Below are 20,440 nucleotides of genomic sequence, written 5' to 3' on the forward strand. Positions count from 1 at the left end.
CAACCAAGCATGCCTACGGATAACAGCCCCTGTCATAGCTGCCCTACATGAAGCCTCCAATGCATCATAACCACACTGTAGAAAATGATTACTAACCTGCTGGGTATTATGAACCAAATTCTGCAATGCCTTTCTATCTATAGGCTCAGGAGAGGCTATCTTTTTCTGCAAATCATCCAGTAAATAATCTTGGCACTGAAACATATGAAAAAGGCAGTTAAGAGACCTCATGGCAAGGGTGGTAGAGGTATAGACTTTTTTACCCCATCTCTCCAGGGACCTTGCTTCCCTGTCAGCTGGCAGTGGATTCCTGGCTGAGGAGGTAGACACTCCTTTGGGGCCCTGTGAAATAGTTTCTAGATCCACAGAGTGGGCCTTAAAGAGATGCTTGTGAGTGTCAGGGACCCTATAATATCGGTCTGGCTTGACAGGAGCAGGAGGGAGAGAATCAGGGGAAGCACTGGAGTCGGAGAAAACATCATCCAGGACATCCAAAACTGGCGGAATAGCTAAAGGTCTGTGCTGGGGTAACTTAAGGAAGGTACGTAGCCTTTTCCTGGAATCAGAAAATTCCTGACCCTGCCACTTAAAATGCTCCCTCATGGAGTGGAGGAAAAATCCTCTGGAGGGGAGGCAGAGGGAATAGATTCCTCAGCTGGAAGGATTCCTCTTGGGTTTCTGAATGCTCTGAATCCCCAGAGGCTTCATCTGAAGAGAGGTTGTCTGCCTGCTCAGTTCTAGGCCTTTTTTCTGCAGGCGGCTGAGAACCTCTGTCTGGGTGAGGCTGAGACCCCCTAATAAGAGAAATAAGATCTGCAGCCAGAGACATGATTTGTTTGTCAGAAGAAGGAGCCTGAGAAGCAGGCTTAGGATGGGCCTTGGCCTGGCTGGCGGCCTTAGCACGTGCAAAGGCCTTGATTGACATGGATACAGGAGGCCTAGCTGCCACACGGGCAGGGGTAACTTTGTCCACTGGTATGGTGTCGGGTAGATCCAGAACTTCGGTATCCGGAGGAAAATCAACAACCGGCACCGGAGTAGCCTCAGAGACAGAGGAAAGAGTTAACACGGTGTCGTCGGCCTGGAGCGGTTGAATTACCGCTTCCGAAGGGACCGAAGCACTCACGGAGGGCTTAGGCGTTAAATCGGTGGAAGACGCGGGCCGAGGATGTCGGTCCCGGTCCTTTCGTTTTTTGGTAGTTTGTGCTGTCGGTTGTTCCGACGGCATGTTGTAAGCGTAAGATTCGCCAAAAACGTCTTCGGCAAACTGCGCTTATTAAAGCAAGCACAGGCGGCACAGGCCGAGACGTCGTGGTCTGGGCCCAGGCAAGGGAGGCAGTAAGAATGAAAGTCCTTATGAGGTATTTGTTTACCACAAGACAAACAATTATTAACTTTCTCAATTTGTTCTGACATCGGCTGAGGCAAGACAAAATGTTCCCCAACGGGGTACTTAGCTTTTAGATGACTTCGGTAACTGAAAACACAGGAGCTGACCGACCGGCACTTGCGAACTGCTTCTGCTTCAGGCACCACGCGGCAAGAAAGACTGAAGAAGATGGCGTCGGCTGATGCCTTTATACTCCAGCCGCTCTGACGTCGGGGAGGAGGTGACATTGGCCGACGCCGGACCCAGACTTTGGAATCTGGCCGACCGAAGGGCTGCCTGAGGCAGGACAACCCATATGTCAGGACTGCAGTTGCATTCTTGAAGGACATCGGATGCAATTCCCTATCCATTTTGAAATTGTCTGTTTGGAAATTGCTTTTCCTTGTGTACCAGCAGCATATGCTACCAACAGCTGGTCAGTTTTTCTGTAACCTTTAGTTCTGTCCAAGTAGTAGCGCAACTGTCTGTGTATGTCCAGGGTGTGCAGAAGTTTCTCCCCTTTGTTTTGTGGATTTGGAAAGAAGGTAGGCAAGTGAATAGCTTGATTTAATGAAACCCTGGATACCACCTTTGGCATAAATGTAGGATTGGTTCTCAATGAAACTCTGTCCTGATGAAAAATAAGAAATGGCTGTACTGCCATAAGGGCCTGTAACTCAGATACTCTTCTTGCTGAGGTTATGGCCAGAAGGAAAGCAGTCTTCCAAGACAGGAACTGTAGTTCTGCAGATGCTGCTGGTTCAAAGGGAGGCAGTGTTAGTTTTTCCAACACGCAGTTAAGGTCCCAAGTAGGTAGAGGTGGTTTCCTTGGAGGATTGATGTTTTTGATTCCTCTTAGAAACTGTCTTAGGAGAGGATGAGAGAAGACAGGTGGATCAGTATTGTATTCTGCTGAAATTGCTGAAGCATGAATTTTAATGGAAGAGTAAGACGGACCATTGTGGAACATTTCTGCCAAGTATTCCAGGATATGTGCCATGTTCATCACTGTCGCATCTAGGCCCTTTGTGGTGTTCCAAATGTGAAATCTTTTCCATTTTGCTGAATATGCCTTTCTTGTGGAAGGCCGGCGAGCTTCCATAATAATATCTTTCACTCTCTGGGATAGCTTGTCCTGATGAGGAGTCAAGGTATTTTCCAGGCTGTTAGTTGCAGGGTTTTCAGGTTGGAATGCAGAGTTTTGTAATTGTGCTGTGTCAGTAGAAGTGGCCATAGAGGAAGAGGCCATGGTTTTGTGCGTGACGGGCTCTTTAACAGTGGGTACCAGTGCTGTCTTGGCCAGTCCGGAGCTATCAGAATCACTTTTGGCTGCTCTGTCCTGATCTTCAGTAAAACCTTGGTCATTAATGGGAGAGGTGGAAATGCATACAGTGTTAGAGTTCTCCAGCTGAAAGAGAGGGCGTCCACTTTCCATGCTTGTGGATGGTATGTCCTTGAGCAGAATTTCTTCAGTTGATGATTGTGGGGGGAGGCAAAAAGATCTAAGTCCGGCCTCCCCCATGATCGTGTTATCTGTAGAAAGATGTCTGGATGCAGCATCCATTCGTGTGCATCCATGATATTTCTGCTTAAGCTGTCCGCCAGTATATTGTCTTTCCCTGGCACAAACTGGGATTGTAGCTGTATATTGAGTTTCAAGGAAAGTTCCCATAGATTCATCGCCAGCCTGCAAAGAGGATAGGAATGGGTGCCTCCTTGCTTGTTTATGTACCACATAACTGTGGTGTTCTCTGTCCTTATTAGCAGATGGCCGTGATGCAGAAAGGGTTTGAAGGCTTCGACTGCATGTATCACTGCCAGCATTTCCTTTTGGTTTATGTGCATGCGTAGCTCTTTTTGTGACCATAGACCTTGAATGCATCTGCCCTCCATGTGCGCTCCCCATCCGTGGTCTGAAGCGTCTGTTGTAATGGTTTGGCTGGCTATTGGTTTGCTGAAAGGCAGACCCCTGTTTGACTGGCTTGCTTGAGCCCACCACAGAAATTCCTTTTGAAGGCATGGAATGAGTGGTATCACAGTTTCCAGGCTGTGACTGTGCTGAGTCCATAAACTCCTTAGGTACCATTGTAGTTTCCTCATATGTAGTCTTGCTTGCGGAATCAGAAGGATGCAAGAAGCCATGTAACCCAGGGCCTGCAGGATTTTCCTTGCAGTCAGCTGGGTTTGTCTTGTCAGATTTTTGAAATAATCTGGTAGTTGATTTTGTTTTTCTTCTGTGAGGAAGGCCATTTGGGTGGTTGTATCTAGATCTGCACCCAGAAAGGTTATTCTTTGGGATGGAACCAGTCTTGATTTGTGAAAGTTGACTGTATATCCCAAGGCCTGAAGTAGGTGGATGGCATAATTTAAGTGTTTTACCAAGGTTTGTTGGTTGTCCGCTTGTATAAGGCAGTCGTCCAGATATGGGTATATTTGAATCCCCTGAAGTCTGCAGTGTGCAATTACTGATGCCAGGCATTTCGTGAATACTCTGGGCGCAGTAGATAAGCCAAAGGGCAATGCTGAGAATTGATAATGCTCTGACCCTGCAATAAATCTGAGGTGTCTTCTGCAACTTTGTCTGATAGGGACATGCTGGTATGCCTCCTTGAGGTCTAGAGTTACCAGCCAAGACCCCTTGCCCAGCATGGGAAGGAGCTGCTGTAGAGTCAGCATTTTGAACTTTGGCACAATGAGATAAGTATTCAGTGCGGACAAGTCGAGAAGAGGCCTCCATTGTTTTCCTTTTCTTGGAACAAGGAATAGTCTGGAATACAATCCTTGGCCTTGTTCTGAGAGAGGAACCTTTTCTATAGCTTTCATTTGCATTAAGCTGGAAATTTGTTTCAAAGCCTCTGCCCTTTGATTCGGTGGCAGGTCTGGCATGCCCTTTCTTTTTGGTAATGTGTGGAAATGAAACCTGTATCCTTTGTCTATTATTTGTAGTGTCCATTTGTCCCTGGTAATACTGAGCCAATTTTCAGAGAATAAAGAAAGCTTTCCGCCCAAAGGTGCTTCCAATTGAGCCCTCGTTGGCGGTGTCAAAGTAAAGTCATCGAGCCTGTCCTTTTGCAGCAGTTGAAGGTCCTGCATTACCTCTCTGGTTGGGAGGCTGCCATTGACGTCCTCTGTAGGAGCCTCTAGCTTGCCCTCTACCTCTGGCACGCCTGTTCTTGCCTCTCTGAAACCTCTCTGTGTCTGGAAAGTACCAATTCTTGGAAGGCCAATTCCTGCTGAATCTTGGTGGTTGTACTTGGAGAAAATCTTTGACTGTTTGTACGGATTTTGCCTTTTCTTCAAATTTCTTTAGGACCTCCTGAGCCGTGGAGCCAAATAACTTTTGCTTTTCCAGAGGAGCATCCAGCAGCTTTGCTTTAACATGGTCTGGCAGAGATTGTTCCTTCAGCCAAGCATGCCTACGTATGACTGCGCCAGTCATAGCTGACCTACATGAAGCTTCCAATGCATCATAACCACATTGCAAGAAATGGTTGCTAACCTGTTGTGAGTTATGTACCAGATCCTGAAGTGACTTGCGGTCTAGGGGGTCAGGTGAAGACAGTTTTTTATGCAATTCATCTAACAAATACTCTTGGCACTGTATCATATGAAATTGACAATTTAAAGCCCTCATAGAAAGAGTAGCAGAAGTATACACTTTTTTTACCCCATCTCTCTACAGCTCTGGACTCCCTTTCAGAGGGGAGAGGATTTTTAGCAGTGGCAGCGGCAACCCCTTTAGGGCCCTGGGAAATAGTTTCTGGATCAGCAGAGTGGGCCTTGTAAAGGTAAAGATGTGAGTCCGGGACCCTGCAGTACCTATCGGGTTTGGCAGGAGCCGGAGGGAGAGAATCAGGGGTTGTGCTAGAGTCAGAGTACACATCATCAATGTGCTGAGGCAAATGTAAAAAGGTCCTTAATCTTTTCCTGGAATCAGAGAATTCCTGGCCCTGCCATGGGAAATGCTCTCTCATGGAGTATAGTGTCTCCCCAAAGGAAAACTCTTCAGGAGGGGAGGCCGAAGGAATAGATTCCTCTGCATCAGAATCCTCGTAGGCCGAAAAAGCCTCCTCCTGGTGGTCCGAGAGAGTAGAGCCATCAGAGGCCTCATCTGAGGAGTGGGGATCAGAGGGCTCAACCCTGGGCCTTTTGTCTAGAGGAGGTTGAGAGCCCCTGTCCGGATGAGGTTGAGAGCCCCTAATTAAGGAGATAAGATCCTCTGCTAAGCTTAGAATCTGTGAACCAGTAGAGGGTCCCTGATGGATAACCTTGGGAGGCAAAGCTTTTGAGAGTTTAGCAGCTTTAGCCCTGGAGAATGCCTTAATAGACATGGATGCAGGAGGCCTGGCTGCACCACGTGCTGGTGTAGATTTGTCTAAAGGAATGGTGTCGGAAGGTTCCAGGACACCCGTTTCTGTTGGAAATTCAATAACCGACTCAGCCAGGGCCTCCGGGACCAAGGTAGTCGGTTGAGCGGTTTCGGTAATTGGAAGTACCAAGGACTCGGTTTCAGCCGAGACCGAGACACTCGCGGTAGGCCTGGCCGTGGTTTCAGCCGAAACCGCGGCCCGCGTGTGTTGGTCCTTGTCCTTCCGTTTCTTAACTAAATGAGAAGTCGGAGTCTCCGACGGCATCATATACGAAAAACTAGCCCCAAAGAATTACTCTGCAAACTCCGCCCGACGTCTAAGAGTGCGTCGGTTGAAGGAAGCACAGGCTGAACAGGCCGAGACGTCGTGGTCTGGGCCTAGGCAGGGTAGGCAGTAAGAGTGGAAATCCTTATGAGGTATTTGTTTCCCACAAGTTAAACAATTATTAACTTTATCTGACATTGGCTGAGGCAAGAAAGAGTCCCCAACGGGGTACTTAGCTTTTTGAAGTCTTCGGTAGCTGAATTACAGGAGCTGGCCGACCGGCACTTGCGAACTGCTTCTGCTTCGGCACCACGGCAAGAAAGACTGGGGAAGATGGCGTCGGCTGATGCTTTTATACCCCAGGCGCTCTGACGTCGGGGAAAGTGCGACATCAGCCGACGCCGGACCCAGACTTTGAAATCCGGCCGACCAAAGGGCTGCCTGAGGCAGGACAACCCATATGTGATGACTGCAGATGCATCCTTGAAGGACATCTGATAATGCAAGTAGCCTGCTTTGAAGCGTAGGTATCTTCTGCAAGATTCCCTGACTGGGATATGCAGGTAAGCTTCTTTTATGTCTAGAGTTGGCAACCAGGCATCCTTGCCTAGCATAGGAAGTAACTGGTGAAGAGTCAACATCTTGAATTTTGGAATGTCCAGAAAGGTGTTTAGAGTAGACAGGTCCAGAATTGGATGCAATGATTTGTCTTTTCTGGGTACCAGGAAAAGTCTGGAATAGAAACCTTGTCCCTTTTCCTCTTCTGGTACTGGTTGAATAGCCCCCATGTTTAAGAGGGAAAGTACTTGTTTCTGAGCCTCTGCCCACTGATTTGGGGGCAGGTCTGGCCACCCATTTGGAGTTGGCAATGTGTGGAAACGAAACCTGTAGCAATTTTTGCCCCCAAAGGGGCGGCTGAGAGGTAAGTGCTTGGTAATTTTAAAGGAAAGTCATTTAGACTGTTTACCATTTGGTGGTGTCTTGTTATTTCCAGATTTGGAAGTGGAAGCACCCCATTGCATAGTTCTGAGGGTCCCTTGGGACTGAAATCTGGTGCTTTTGGTATGACTGGGTTTGGCTTGAGTGGATCTGGAAGGAGCTGGAAAGGAACAGTTCTTAGTACGCCACTGCCTACTAAATCTTGGAGGTTGCACTTGTAAGAAATCTTTTACAGTTTGCATAGATTTAGCTTTATCTTCCATCTTTTTTATAACTTATTGCCAAACAGACGGTCCTGATGCAAAAGAGCATCCAACAATTTTGCTTTAACATGATCAGGTAGAGATTGCTCCTTAAGCCAAGCATGCCTTCTAAGCACAGACCCAGTAACAGCAGCCCTGCAGAAGGCCTCTAAAGAATCAAAACCACATTGCAAGGTATGTTTTCCAACTTGGTCAGCTGAATGCAAAAAATCCTGTAAATCTTTATTTTCCACACAGTCAGAAATCAACATAATTTTCTGTTTAAGCAGCCCCATGATATGCTGTTGATATTTTAGCATATGAAATTGACAGTTTAAAGCTCTGATTGCCAAGGCTGTAGAAGTATAAAACTTTTACCCCATCTATCCAGCGCCCTGGAGTCTCCATCAGAAGGGGGAGGATTTATAGCAGTAGAAGCCTTAATGCCCTTGGGGCCCTGAGAAATGGTTTCTGGATACACAACAGGATTTTTGAAAATGAACTTGTGGGACTCGGGAACCCTGTAGTATCTGTCTGGTTTACTAGGAGCCGGAGGCAGGGAATCAGGGGCCATATCGGATTCCGAAAACACATCATCAACAATGTCTAGTACAGGAGGTATAGCCAAAGGCCTATGCTGAGGAAGAAGAAGGAAATCCCAAAGCCTCTTTTTGGATTCAGTAAATTCCTGACTTTCCCAGTGGAAATGTTCCCTTAAGGTATGTAAAGAAAAGTCCTCGGGGGGGGGGGGGGGCAGAGGGGATGGAATCCTCTGCATCAGAATCCTCATAAGTAGGTATGGACAAATCCAGGTCATTAGAAGAGTCAGAAGAAAAATAATCCTGTTCAGAAGATTCATAGTCAAGCTCAGCCCTAGGCCTCTTAGGAAGGGGGGGGGGTTGACTACCCCTGATTAGAGTAATTAAATCTTCAGCCATTTTGATCATTTGTTTTTTAGGCATAGGGGCCAGAACATGTGGCCTGGGCATCAGTTTTTTAGACAAAGATCGAGATTTAGGCCTTAGTATTGAAGGTGGAGTCGGTTTAATATACAAGTCTGTACGCCTGAATACACCCACAGAAGCCAGTGCCTGCACAGCGGCTCCGGACCCATACAAGGTAGAGACATAGTACAGTTTTGTACCTACCATAAATGTAGATGTCCGATAGGTATGCATCTGCAGTCCTAACATATGGGTTGTCCTGCCTCAGGCAGCCCTTCGGTCGGCCGGATTCCAAAGTCTGGGTCTGGCCTCGGCTGATGTCGCACTTCACCCGACATCATAGCTGCTGGGGTATAAAGGCATCAGCCGACGCCATTTTCCTCAGTGTTTCTTGCCCCAGATGCCAGGTGCCCTCTAGGAAGGCTAAATTTAGATAAATGCAAATAATTCCAAACAGTAGAAAGCAAAATATATATATATATATATATATATATATATATATAGATATATATATATAGATATATATATATACACATATATATATATATATATATATATATATATATACATACATATATATATATACATACAAACAAATACACCATAATAGATTCCCCCAGCTAGCTAAAAGAGGGGTAAGTACCCTAGGAATACCACAGAGGGGAAGGAGGGTGGGTAATCCTGACTGCAGATGCATACCTATCGGACATCTACATTTATGGTAGGTACAAAACTGTACTATGTCCTTCAAGGATGCATCTGCAGTCCTAACATATGGGTAGAATACCATAGTCAAACTGGGGGAGGAGGCACTAAGATAAAGATGGTGTAGTTAAGATCCCTTGCAAAACAGCAGTTGCAAAACCTGCTCGGGATCTGGAGTATAAAGGAAGATTATAATGCTTGGCAAATGTATGCACAGAGCTCCAAGTAGCAGCTTCTAAAATGTCTTTGGTAGCCACTCCTCGTAGGAAAGCTGTAGTGGTGGCTGTAGCTCTTGTGGAGTGAGGCCTGATATTTTCAGGAGTTGTCTTTCCATGAAAAGAGTAGCAAAATCTAATGCAATTTCCTATCCATTTTGAGATTGTCTGTTTTGAAATTGCTTTTCCTTGCACTCCTGTTGCATATGCTACCAGAAGCTGGTCAGTTCTTCTGTTGGTCTTAGTTCTGTCCAGATAGTAGCGTAATTGTCTGTGCAAATCCAAGGTATGTAGTAGTCTTTCCCCCCTGTTCTGTGGGTTGGGGAAGAATGTAGGTAAATGAATCGCTTGGTTCAATGATACCCTGGAGACCACTTTAGGCATAAAAGTAGGATTAGTTCTCAGAGACACTCTATCCTGATGGAAGATAAGGAAAGGCTGTACTGCCATTAATGCCTGTAACTCAGATACCCTTCTTGCTGAAGTGAATGCTAGCAGGAAAGCAGTTTTCCAAGATAAGAACTGTAAGTCTGCTGTTGCTGCTGGTTCAAAAGGGGGAAGTGTTAATTTTTCCAGCACAAAGTTGAGATCCCATGTAGGTAAAGGTGGTTTCCTTGGAGGCTTTACATTTTTGATTCCTCTCAAGAACTGCCTGAGTAGAGGATGAGAGAAGACAGGAGGATCCATGTTGTACTCTGCTGAAATTGCTGATGCATGAATCTTAATGGAGGAGTAGGACAGGCCATTGTGGAACAGTTCTGCTAAGTATTCCAGGATGTGTGCTATGTTTGCCAATGAGACATTTTCTCCCTTTGCTGCACTCCAAATGAGGTATCTTTTCCATTTGGCTGAATAAGTTTTCCTTGTGGAGGCTCTGCGTGCCTCCAGGATAATGTCCTTAACCCTCTGAGATAAATCTGGTTTATTTTGTTTTATGCAACATTCCAAGCAGCTAGCTGCAGTGTTTTCAAGTTTGGATGCAGGGTCTTGTAGTTGTTCTGTGTTAGAAGTAAGGGACATAGAGGTAGAGGCCATGAGTGTGTCCGAGACATGCTTCTCAGTAGCGGGTACCAATGTTGCCTTGGCCAGTCTGGAGCTATCAGGATTACCTTTGGCTGTTCCTCTCTGATCTTCAGTAGGACTTTGTACATCAAAGGAAGAGGTGGAAATGCATATGCTGTCAGGTTTTTCCAGCTGAAGGAAAGGGAGTCCACCCTCCAGGCAAGTGGGTGGTATGCTCTTGAGCAGAATTTCTTCAATTGGTGGTTGTGTGGGGAGGCAAACAGGTCTATCTCTGGCATTCCCCATTTCTTTGTTATGATTCTGAAGATATCTGGATGCAGCATCCATTCGTGAGCATCCGTGGTAGTTCTGCTTAAGGTGTCTGCTAGTGAATTTTCTTTTCCTGGCACAAATCTGGCCTGTAGTTGAATGTTGAGATTCAGGGCCAAATTCCACAGGTCCATTGCCATCCGGCATAGAGGATATGAGTGTGTACCTCCCTGTTTGTTGATGTACCACATGACTGTGGTATTGTCCGTCCTTATCAGCAGGTGTCCTTGTTGGAGGAATGGTCTGAATGCCTGGATTGCATGTTTCACTGCCAGCATCTCCTTTAGATTCATGTGTAGATTCAGCTGGTCTTGGGTCCATAGGCCTTGTATACACTTGTCCTCCATGTGTGCCCCCCAGCCTAGGTCTGAGGCGTCCGTGGTGATGGTCTGGCTTGGATGTGGTTTGTGGAAAGGCAATCCTCTGTTCATCTGACAGGCCTGAGCCCACCACAGGAATTCTTTTTTCAGCCATGGAATTATTGGAATCTGGGCTTCTAGACTGTGCTTGTGTTGAGACCATACATTCCTTAGGTACCATTGCAACTTTCTCATATGCAGCCTGGCATGCGGGATCAATATTATGCAGGATACCATGTAACCCAGGGCTTGCAGGACTTTCCTTGCAGTAAGCTGAGTTTGTATTCTTCTGTGAGAAAAGCCATCTGAGTTGTTGTATCCAGTTCTGCACCCAAAAATGTTATCCTTTGGGATGGTACTAGCCTTGACTTTTGAATGTTGACTGTGTATCCCAAGGCTTGCAACAGTTGTATGACATTTGCCAAATCTTTTGTTAATTTTGTCTTGTTGTCTGCTTGTATTAGGCAGTCGTCCAGGTATGGGTAAATTTGAATTCCCTGAAGCCTGCAATGAGCAATTACTGATGCCAGGCATTTCGTGAATACTCTGGGCGCAGTAGATAAGCCAAAGGGCAATGCTGAGAATTGATAATGCTCTGATCCTGCAAGAAATCTGAGGTGTCTTCTGCAATCTGGTCGTATAGGGACGTGCAGGTATGCCTCCTTGAGATCTAGAGTCACCAGCCAAGACTCCTTGCCCAGCATGGGAAGAAGTTGCTGGAGGGTCAGCATTTTGAATTTTGGAACAATGAGGTATGTGTTCAGTGCGGACAAGTCGAGAATAGGTCTCCATTGATTTTCTTTTCTTGGTACAAGGAATAGTCTGGAGTAAAATCCTTGGCCTTGTTCCATAGGTGGTACCTTTTCTATAGCTCTCATCCTTAGTAAGTTGTTGATTTGTCTTACGAGCGTCTGTTTTTTGGCTTGGTGGTAGGTTTGGCATTCCTCTCTTTTTTGGTAGAGTGTGGAAGTGAAACCTGTAGCCCTTGTCTATTGTTTGTAAAGTCCATTTGTCTCCTGTAATGCAATGCTAGTTGTCGGAAAATAAGGCCAGCTTTCCGCCCAAGGGTGCTTCCAGTTGTTCCTTGGTAGGCGGAACCAGAGCCAAGTCAGTGTCTGTCCTGTGGAAGTGGTTGTAGTTGCAGCTGTGGCAGCACTTCTCTGGTTGGCAGGTTGCCACTGACGTCCCCTGTAGGCACCCCTAGATTGACCTCTGCCTCTTGGGCGTCTATGTCTGCCTCTCTGTGCTCTGGAGGTGTCTGGAAAGGACCAATTTTTCGAAGGCCAATTTCTGCTAAACCTCTGAGGTTGGACCTGTAAGAAATCCTTGACTGTTTGGACAGATTTTGCTTTTTCTTCCACTTTCTTTAGAACCTCCTATGCAGGGGAGCCAAACAAACTTTGTTTCTCCATAGGAGCATCTAGGAGTTTTGACTTAACATGGTCTGGTAAGGATTGTTCTTTTAACCAGGCATGCCTTCGAATCACTGCTCCAGTCATAGCTGATCTAAAGGAAGCCTCCAGTGCATCATAGCCACATTTTAAGAAATGATTACTGACCTGCTGAGAGTTATGTACCAAATCGTGAAGGGACTTGCGGTCTATAGGTTCAGGAGAGGACAGTTTTTTATTTAGCTGGTCTAACAAAAATTCCTGGTACTGAATCATGTGAAATTGACAGTTTAAGGCCCTGGCGAAAGAGTAGCAGATGTATAAACCTTTTTACCCCATCTCTCTAATGCTCTAGATTCCCTTTCAGACGGAAGCGGGTTTTAGCAGAGGCAGCTGCCACCTTTAGGGCCCTGTGAAATGGTTTCTGGGTCTGCAACATGAGCCTTATACAAGTGGTAGTGTGTGTCCGGGACCCTGTAATATCTATCAGGCTTGGCAGGGGCGGAGGAAGAGAATCAGGGCAGTACTGGCATCATTATATGCATCATCAACAACTGATAGTACTGGAGGAATGGCTAAAGGCCTATGCTGTGGTAAGTGTAAAAAAGTCCTTAGCCTTTTCCTTGAATCTGAAAAATCCTGGCCCTGCCATTGGAAGTGTTCCCTCATAGAATGTAGGGTTTCCCCAAAAGAAAATTCTTCAGGAGGAGAAGCAGAAGGAATGGAGTCTTCTGCATCAGAATCCTCATAAGGAGAATATGGGCCTTCCTGATGGTCTTAAATATCTGAGTCATCCGAGGAATAGTCTGTAGAGACAGGTTCAGTCCTAGGCCTCTTATCTGGAGGAGGTTGAGAGGCCCTGTCTGGGTGAGGTTGGGATCCCCTTATCAAAGAAATAAGATCCTCAGCCAGGCTGAGTATCTGGGAACTAGAGGTAGGCCTGTGTGAGGGAGCTTTTGTAGGTAAGGCCTTAGAAGATTTAGCTGCTTTAGCCCTGGAAAAGGCCTTGATAGACATAGAAGCAGGGGGTCTAGCAGCCCCACGTGCAGGGGTAGAAATGTCTAAAGGAATAGTGTCTGACAAATCCTGGGTGCCTGCTTCTGTAGCAGTAATTTCAGTAGCAGATTCAGCCATGCTCTGTGAGGCCTCGGTTATCGGAGGCATGCTTTCGGCCGAAGGAAGAACCGAGGACTCTGTTTCAGCCGAAACAGAGACACTCGCGGTTGGCCTAACGGTGGTTTCAGCCAAAACCGTGGACCGCGAGTGTCGGTCCTTTTCCTTGCGCTTTTTAGCTAATTGTGTAGTCGGAGTCTCCAATGGCATTTTATATGCAAAAGCGGGACCAAAAAACTCCTCTGCAAACTCTGACCGACGTCTAAGCATCCGTCGGTTGAAGGAAGCACAGGCTAGACAAGCTGATACGTCGTGGTCTGGGCCTAAGCAAGGAAGGCAGTAAGAGTGGAAATCCTTATGAGGTATTTGTTTCCCACAAGTTAAACAATTATTTACTTTGTCTGACATCGGCTGAGGCAAGAAAGAATCCCCAACGGGGTACTTAGCTTTTTTAGAAGTCTTCGGTAGTAGAAATCTCTGGATCTGACCGACCGGCACTTGCGAACAGCTTCTGCTTGGGCACCGCGGCAAGAAAGACTGAGGAAAATGGCGTCGGCTGATGCCTTTATACCCCAGCAGCTATGACGTCGGGTGAAGTGCGACATCAGCCGAGGCCAGACCCAGACTTTGGAATCCGGCTGACCGAAGGGCTGCCTGAGGCAGGACAACCCATATGTTAGGACTGCAGATGCATCCTTGAAGGACATCCACGGGTTCCATAGGTGAAGCATCTCGCGGCATACTGGACTCTGAATGGGTCTCAGTAGAGGCCTGCGAATCAGAAGTAGCGGGTATCAGGGGCTACAAAAGCGCTTCACTGAGTACCGGCGAACTGGCAACTGGCTTAGGAAAAGCGTCGTCGGCAGTTTTGGACCTCAATGGCCTGTCTCTGTCTTTTTCTTTGCATTTTTTCAGAATTCCGGTAGTCGGATGGCTAACCGACGTCATTTCTGGATAATTAAACCGAGAACCGAAATATTTAGAGGCAAAAATGTACCGACAATGGATAGTGTGCTGATTAAATAAAGCACAAAATCGACAGCAAGGTACGTCGTGGTCAGGGCCTAGGCAAGGAATACAGTACAAAGGAAAATCTTTATGAGGTATTTGCTTCCCACAAGTAATGCAATTATTAACTTTTACTGACATCGGTAAGGAGCAAGAAAAAGTTTCCCCAACGGGGTACTTAGCTTTAAGTTGAAGACTTCGGTTCTGAAACTCGAAAATGAAAATTTCAGGAGTCAGCCACCTGGCACTTGCGAACTGCTTCTGCTTCGGGCACCGCACGGCAAGAAAGACTGATGTAATGGCGTCAGCTGCATGTTTTATATCCCTGACGACCTGACGTCATGGAAGAAGGGACAGCAACCGACGCAGGACCCAAGACTTTGTTAAATCAGGCCAACTGAGGGCAACCTGCCAGCAGATTACCCAAATGTAATGACTGCACTAGTGAAACACGAAGAACATATGCAAGTTACCACAAAAAAAAGCTTCCATGCTAATTTCCATTCCAGACTTCATAGGCTTTGCATAAAGCCTGTTCACACACATGAATTAGTACTACATAGTCTAAAGATTTGGCTGTAGTAATGGGGCCCCCATAATGACTGAAAACATGTTATCCTTTTTTACACAATTAATTGGTATATTAATTTACCCTGACATAAATAAGTAGCAGTGTTCTTACCTACTTCTAGTGGGTTGGTCATGTACACACCGTCTGGACCAACACCGAATATCATTTGATGATGCCAAGCATCTGGGACCTCCTCTCCCTTGGTTACTGCGACCTGCATATTCATTGTTGCTATGGGTACAGTACCTTTTTGAATCCATTTAGCAAGCCATGTTTGGAGGTCAATGTCCCGTTCTGGATAAAAGCTAAAGAAAAATCCAGCAACTTTCCCATTGCTGGCATTTTCAGCACCACATATTAACTGTTCATGGGTGGCCCCTAAAATCAAAAAAATAAATAAATAAAATATGAGAAAACAAACAGCTTTAAAGATAACACAAATGAAAAGCATTGCAGACATTATACAACAGTTTAAACTGATCATGAAACTTAGGGAAAACAGCACGTGTACAATATCTTTGGTAGGCTTGCATGTCAGAATCCTGCCAATTATGATCACAGAATTTAAAGAGGTTGACAGACAGCCCGTTTCCCTAATCATGAGCTGGTTCTACTGTAAGGCAGACACAGAGATTAAACAGCTATATAGACATGAAGTCCTTCCACATAAGGTGCTGATAGTAAAAATGCAAATGGAAAAGTAGCCTATGTATTTACTGATATTTACATTTTTTGTTTAAACACCTTTATTAAATTATCATTTAAGACAGTAAGCACACATGCATTTATAGAAAAGAAAACAAACTAATTAACATTTTTCCCTTTACACACAATACTAGTTATGTACTTATAACTTGCTATCTGTGTTATCCTTAGTCACCATTCATCACGTATGGGTCTTGGATCTGACATCTGATCCAAGCCAGCAACACTTAAGACAACAGCTTAGCTCAAGCTCCTCTCCCTTCCATACTGCTCTGCTGCCCTCTTACCCCTCAGATCAAGTTTGCCCTGGAGAAAGAAGACAGATTACACCTTCCACCAGACAAGATCCAGCTAAATTCCTGCCAATCCCTCAGGAAGGGGCAAGGAGGGTGGGTTTGTGATGAATGGTGACTACGGATAACACAGATATCAGGTTATGGTAAGTACATAAAGAACAGTTGTGTAAAATCTTACCATAACCATAGATGTCCTTCTCTTCCATGTTGCAGTATTCTTAACATGGGATTCTCTGCATCAGGCGACCCGAACGTTTGCTCCTATGCAAAAGTTCACACCTGGTTGCTGTTAGTGCGTGGGACATCACACGCAGGGCCATAAACCAGGGGCCTTACATGTGACATCTGCACACACATACCTCAGAACTGACTGCCCAGTCGGACAGTAGTCTAGGTAGTGCCCAATGATGCCCTCTAGACAGGTGGATGTCATAAGGGGGATAGGTGGGAGGGAAGGAATACTACACCACGGAAGAGAAGGACATCTATGGTTATGGTAAGATTTTACACAACTATTCTACGTCCTTCTATTCTCGTGTTGCAGTATTCTTACTGTGGGAGAGTACTACAGCTTAAGGAAGAGGAAGGGTGGAGGAAGAGGTAGCAGATTCTAGGAATCCTTGCAGGATTGCCCTTGCAAACTCTGCCCTGGCTCTGGAAATATGGTCCAGTTTGTAATGTTTCGTGAAAGTATGTACCGAGGACCAGGTGGCTGCCTCAAGAATGTAAGTAGTGTTCAGGCCTTTGAGGAAGGCCTCAGAAGAAGCTACAGCTCTTGTAGAATGTGCCCTGACCCCAAGAGGTAATTGTTTCCCATGGCAGGAATAGCAGAAACAGATAGTTTTCCTTAAACAGCAACAGATAGTTTGCTTGGATACTGCTTTTCCCAGGGCCCTGGGACGAAATGACAGAAGGAGCTGATTAGACTTTCTGATGGTCTTAGTTTTGTCCAAGTAAAATCTAAGTTGTCTGTGGACATCAAGGGAATGCAGTATTCTCTCAATGTCATTTTTAGGAGATGGAAAGAAGGTGGGTAAATGAATGGGCTGGTTTGGTGACAGTTCATTGACCACTTTGGGCATGTAGCAGGGGTTGGTGCGCATGGTTACCCTAACCTTGTGAAAGATAGTGTAGGGTGGAGATGCCATAAGCGCTTGTAATTCTGAAACCCTTCTGGCTCAGGTAAGGGCTAGCAGCAGGACTGTTTTCCATGTGCACATCTGTAGAGAGGCAAAGCTGGCTGTCTCAAATGGTGCAAATAAGACGGCACAGCGGTTGCATTGTCGCCTCACAGCAAGAGGTTCTCCGGTTTGATTCTCGGCTGGGATGCCTTCTGTGTGCAGTCTGCATGTCCTCCCTGCATTGGTGTGGGTTTCCTCCAGGTACTCCGGTTTCCTCCCAAGGCACAAAGGCATGCATCTGGAGCATTTCTCACTGGGCCTCCGCTGAAAATTTGCTTTGTTCCAAGTCGGACTTTCCCAGTAAACAAAAATTAAATAAATAAATAATAAATAAGGCGGGATATGCTTTTTTGGTGGCCTAATGTGCAGGACTCCTTTTAGGAATATTTTAATATCCAATTTGGAGAGAAGAGGGGGTTTCACGGGTAAACAGGCAGAGATAGCAGATAAGTGCATATTTACTGAAGAGTATGACAGGTCTGGTTTTATGAGCTCTCGCACATGTATTAAGACTAGGGGAACATCTGCTTGAAAGGGGTCCCTAATGTCTTTGGAGACACCATTTGGAGAAACTTTCCCATTTGAAAACGTAGGATTTTTTGGATTGGGTTTCCTGGCCTCCTGCAGGATAGATAGCACATCCTCAGTGTATCGATGTTTGAAAGGAATTAAAAGTTTATCACCCAGAGGGTTAAGCAAAGTATCTCCAGATGTGGGTAAATGAGAGATCCCTTCTGTTGTGTGAGCAGGTCCACCTTGTGAGGCAACTTGTGGTGATTGCCCTTGGCAAGAGATTGAAGTAGGGGGAACCAATGCTGCCTTGGCCAGTAGGGGGTCACCAGCAAGATTTCTAGCATGTCCCTGCTGAGCTTTAGGAGGACTTTCTGAATGACAGGTAAGGGAGGGAAGGCATACAGAAACGGTCCCTTCCATGAAATGGTGAAGGCGTCCACTCTCCACACTAGTGGAGATGGATCCTTGGCACAGAAAGTTTTCAGTTCTCTCTTCTGGGGGGGGGAGGCAAATAAATCTACTTGAGGTGTGCCCATTGGTGGACAATGTCTAGGAATACATCTGTATGCAACATCCACTCGTAATGCAGAGAAAATGATCTGCTGAGAGCATCTGCCTGATGGTTGTCCTGGGATGGCATGTAGACTGCCTGCAGTGAAATGTTTCGAGAGGCTAACTCCCAAGCTTGCACTGCTAGCCTACAGAGCAGGTAAGACCTGATCCACCATGTTCATTTATGTACCACATTATAGTGGTGTTGTCCGTGAAGATTTGTAGGGGGCCTGGCTGCATGACAGGGAGAACAGCCTGCAGGGCAAGGTGGACTGCAGTCATCTCCCTTACACTGATGTGCTTTTTTTGGAGGGATGGCCCCCATAGGGCTTGTACTTTGAGGCCATTAATGGGTGCTGCCCTGCCTAGATCTGAGACATGTGCATTAGTTGAGTGGGCGTAGTGGGCTGCAGGGGTAGGCCGGGGTTTAGTTGTACCTGCTGAATCCACCGCTTCAGTTCTGTCTTTAGGCATGGAAGGAAGGATATCTGAAAATCCAGTGGGTGACTGTGTTGAGACCACACATTCCCACACATTATTCGGGTACCACTGTAACTTCCTCATGTGTAGCTTGGCTAGTGGCAGCGTGGCTGCCATTAGTCCCAGGAGGCGCATGAATTGCCTGGCTGACAGATGGTTGATTAAGAGAAGGTCCTGGAAGTGGTTGACCAAGGAGGTTATCTTGTCCTGAGGGAGAAAGGCCTTCATCAGGTCGGTACTTATCCTGCAACCCAGGAAGGTTTTGTCCTATGCTGGGGAGAGGGATGATTTCATGAGGTTGAGTGTGAATCCTAACCTCTGGAGCAGAGACATGGAGAAGGGACAGATGTTTTTTGAGTGTGTGTTCCCCTTCTGCAAGGATGAGGATGTCTAAGCAGGTGTAGATTTGAATGCCCTTGGTCCTGCAGTAGGCTATGGCTGGAGCTAGGCACTTTATAAAGACCCTTGATGCAGTGGATAAATCAAAGGGCAAGGCAGTAAATTGAAAGTGTGAACAGCATCCAGCAAAGCGTAGGTACTTCCTGTGGTTTGGGTGTATAGGGATGTGGAGGTAAGCCTCCTTCAAGTCCAAAGTGGCCATGAAAGCTTTGGGTGGCAATAGTGGAAGTAGGCTTTGAAGGGATAGCATTCAGAAGGAAGAGACCTTCAGAAAGAGGTTTAGGAAAGATAGGTTCAGTATAACCTGGAATAGAATCCTTTTCCTTCTTGGCCTGGTGGAACGGGTTCTATGGTTCCTGAGAATGGGGGTCTTGAATGATGTGAGGGATTAGGTGTAGTTGGCTCTTGTGGGGAGGGGGATGGCTAATAGAATGGGTTTTTCCTGCCAAGACAGGAAGTATCCTTTTTCCACTACTGCCAGGACCCAGCGGTTTGAAGTGACTTCTTTCAGGAGGGAAAGACAGTGAGAGAGGCTGGATGAGAAGGGAAGGTGGTTGAGGAAGTTACGCATTATTATTCCTGTCCTGAAAGGGCTGCCTGTTGGGGGTCTGAGAAGTGGATGTCCTACAGGAGGTTTGTTTCCTGGACCCTTTTCTATGTCTGGAGGATGAAGAGGTGATTTGGGTGGGGGTGGGGTCCCCTGACAAAGGAGGTCTTTGCAGCATAATTTCTATAAAATTTCATTACTGGGGTGACCAGTAAATATTTCAGGTCCTGGAGTTCCTTACTCTACTCCTGTATGCTTTTAATCAGGTCTGCAGACTGTTGCCCAAACAGGAGTTTATTATACAGAGGTGCGTCCAAAATTTTTGTTTTAAACTCAAGCATGGGCTGGAGTCAAAGCTATGAATATGTACATAAAACAGAAGCAGAAGCTGCAGATTTTGCAGCGGCCTCAGCTGCATCATAGCTACACTTTACTAAATGTCTGGCTATCCGAGATGCCAGGGACAGCTTTGATACTATTTGTGTCTTGTTTGGGAAGTCAGGTAAGGAGGACAGTAGGGATGAAGCCTGTGATACCAAATCTAGGGCACATTTCACCATGCGTGTCTGGTAATTAATTGCCCTAAATGCTAGAGTGGAAGAGGTATAAATCTTCTTTCCTAGCCTGTCTATTACCTTGCTATCTTTGTCTGAAGGCAAGAGTGATGAGGAAGGGATGAGTCTGGACTGCTTGTCAGGGGCCACTGCTACCACAGCAGGGTCCGCCAAAGGGGGCTTTACAAGAAATTTCTGCTTGTCAGGGACCTTACAGAAATGGTCAGGTCTCTTGGGAAAGTACAGTTGTGTACACTTACCATAAATGTAGATGTTTGAGTGTATTCACTGTTGCAGTCATTACATTTGGGTTATCTGCTTGCAGATAGCCATCAGTCGGCCTGATTAACAAAGTCTTAGGTCCTGCTTCGGTTGCTATCCCTTCTTCCAT

General features: G+C 46.1%; 1 protein-coding gene across 2 annotated transcripts in view; it reads right to left on the reverse strand.

Moving 5' to 3' along the window:
* The window catches only part of LOC122816985, a 596,328-nt gene that overhangs the window by 361,666 nt on the left and 214,222 nt on the right, over nucleotides 1–20,440 (reverse strand). For both annotated transcript variants that reach the window (XM_044090096.1, XM_044090095.1), the window contains one exon: nucleotides 14,934–15,200. In XM_044090096.1, the coding sequence (XP_043946031.1) occupies nucleotides 14,934–15,200 (267 nt within the window). The remainder of the gene's footprint in view (nucleotides 1–14,933; nucleotides 15,201–20,440) is intronic.

Source organism: Protopterus annectens, chromosome 12.part0 (genome assembly GCF_019279795.1).
Source record: "Protopterus annectens isolate FY-2018-M chromosome 12.part0, PAN1.0, whole genome shotgun sequence".
Lineage (NCBI taxonomy): Eukaryota > Metazoa > Chordata > Ceratodontiformes > Protopteridae > Protopterus > Protopterus annectens.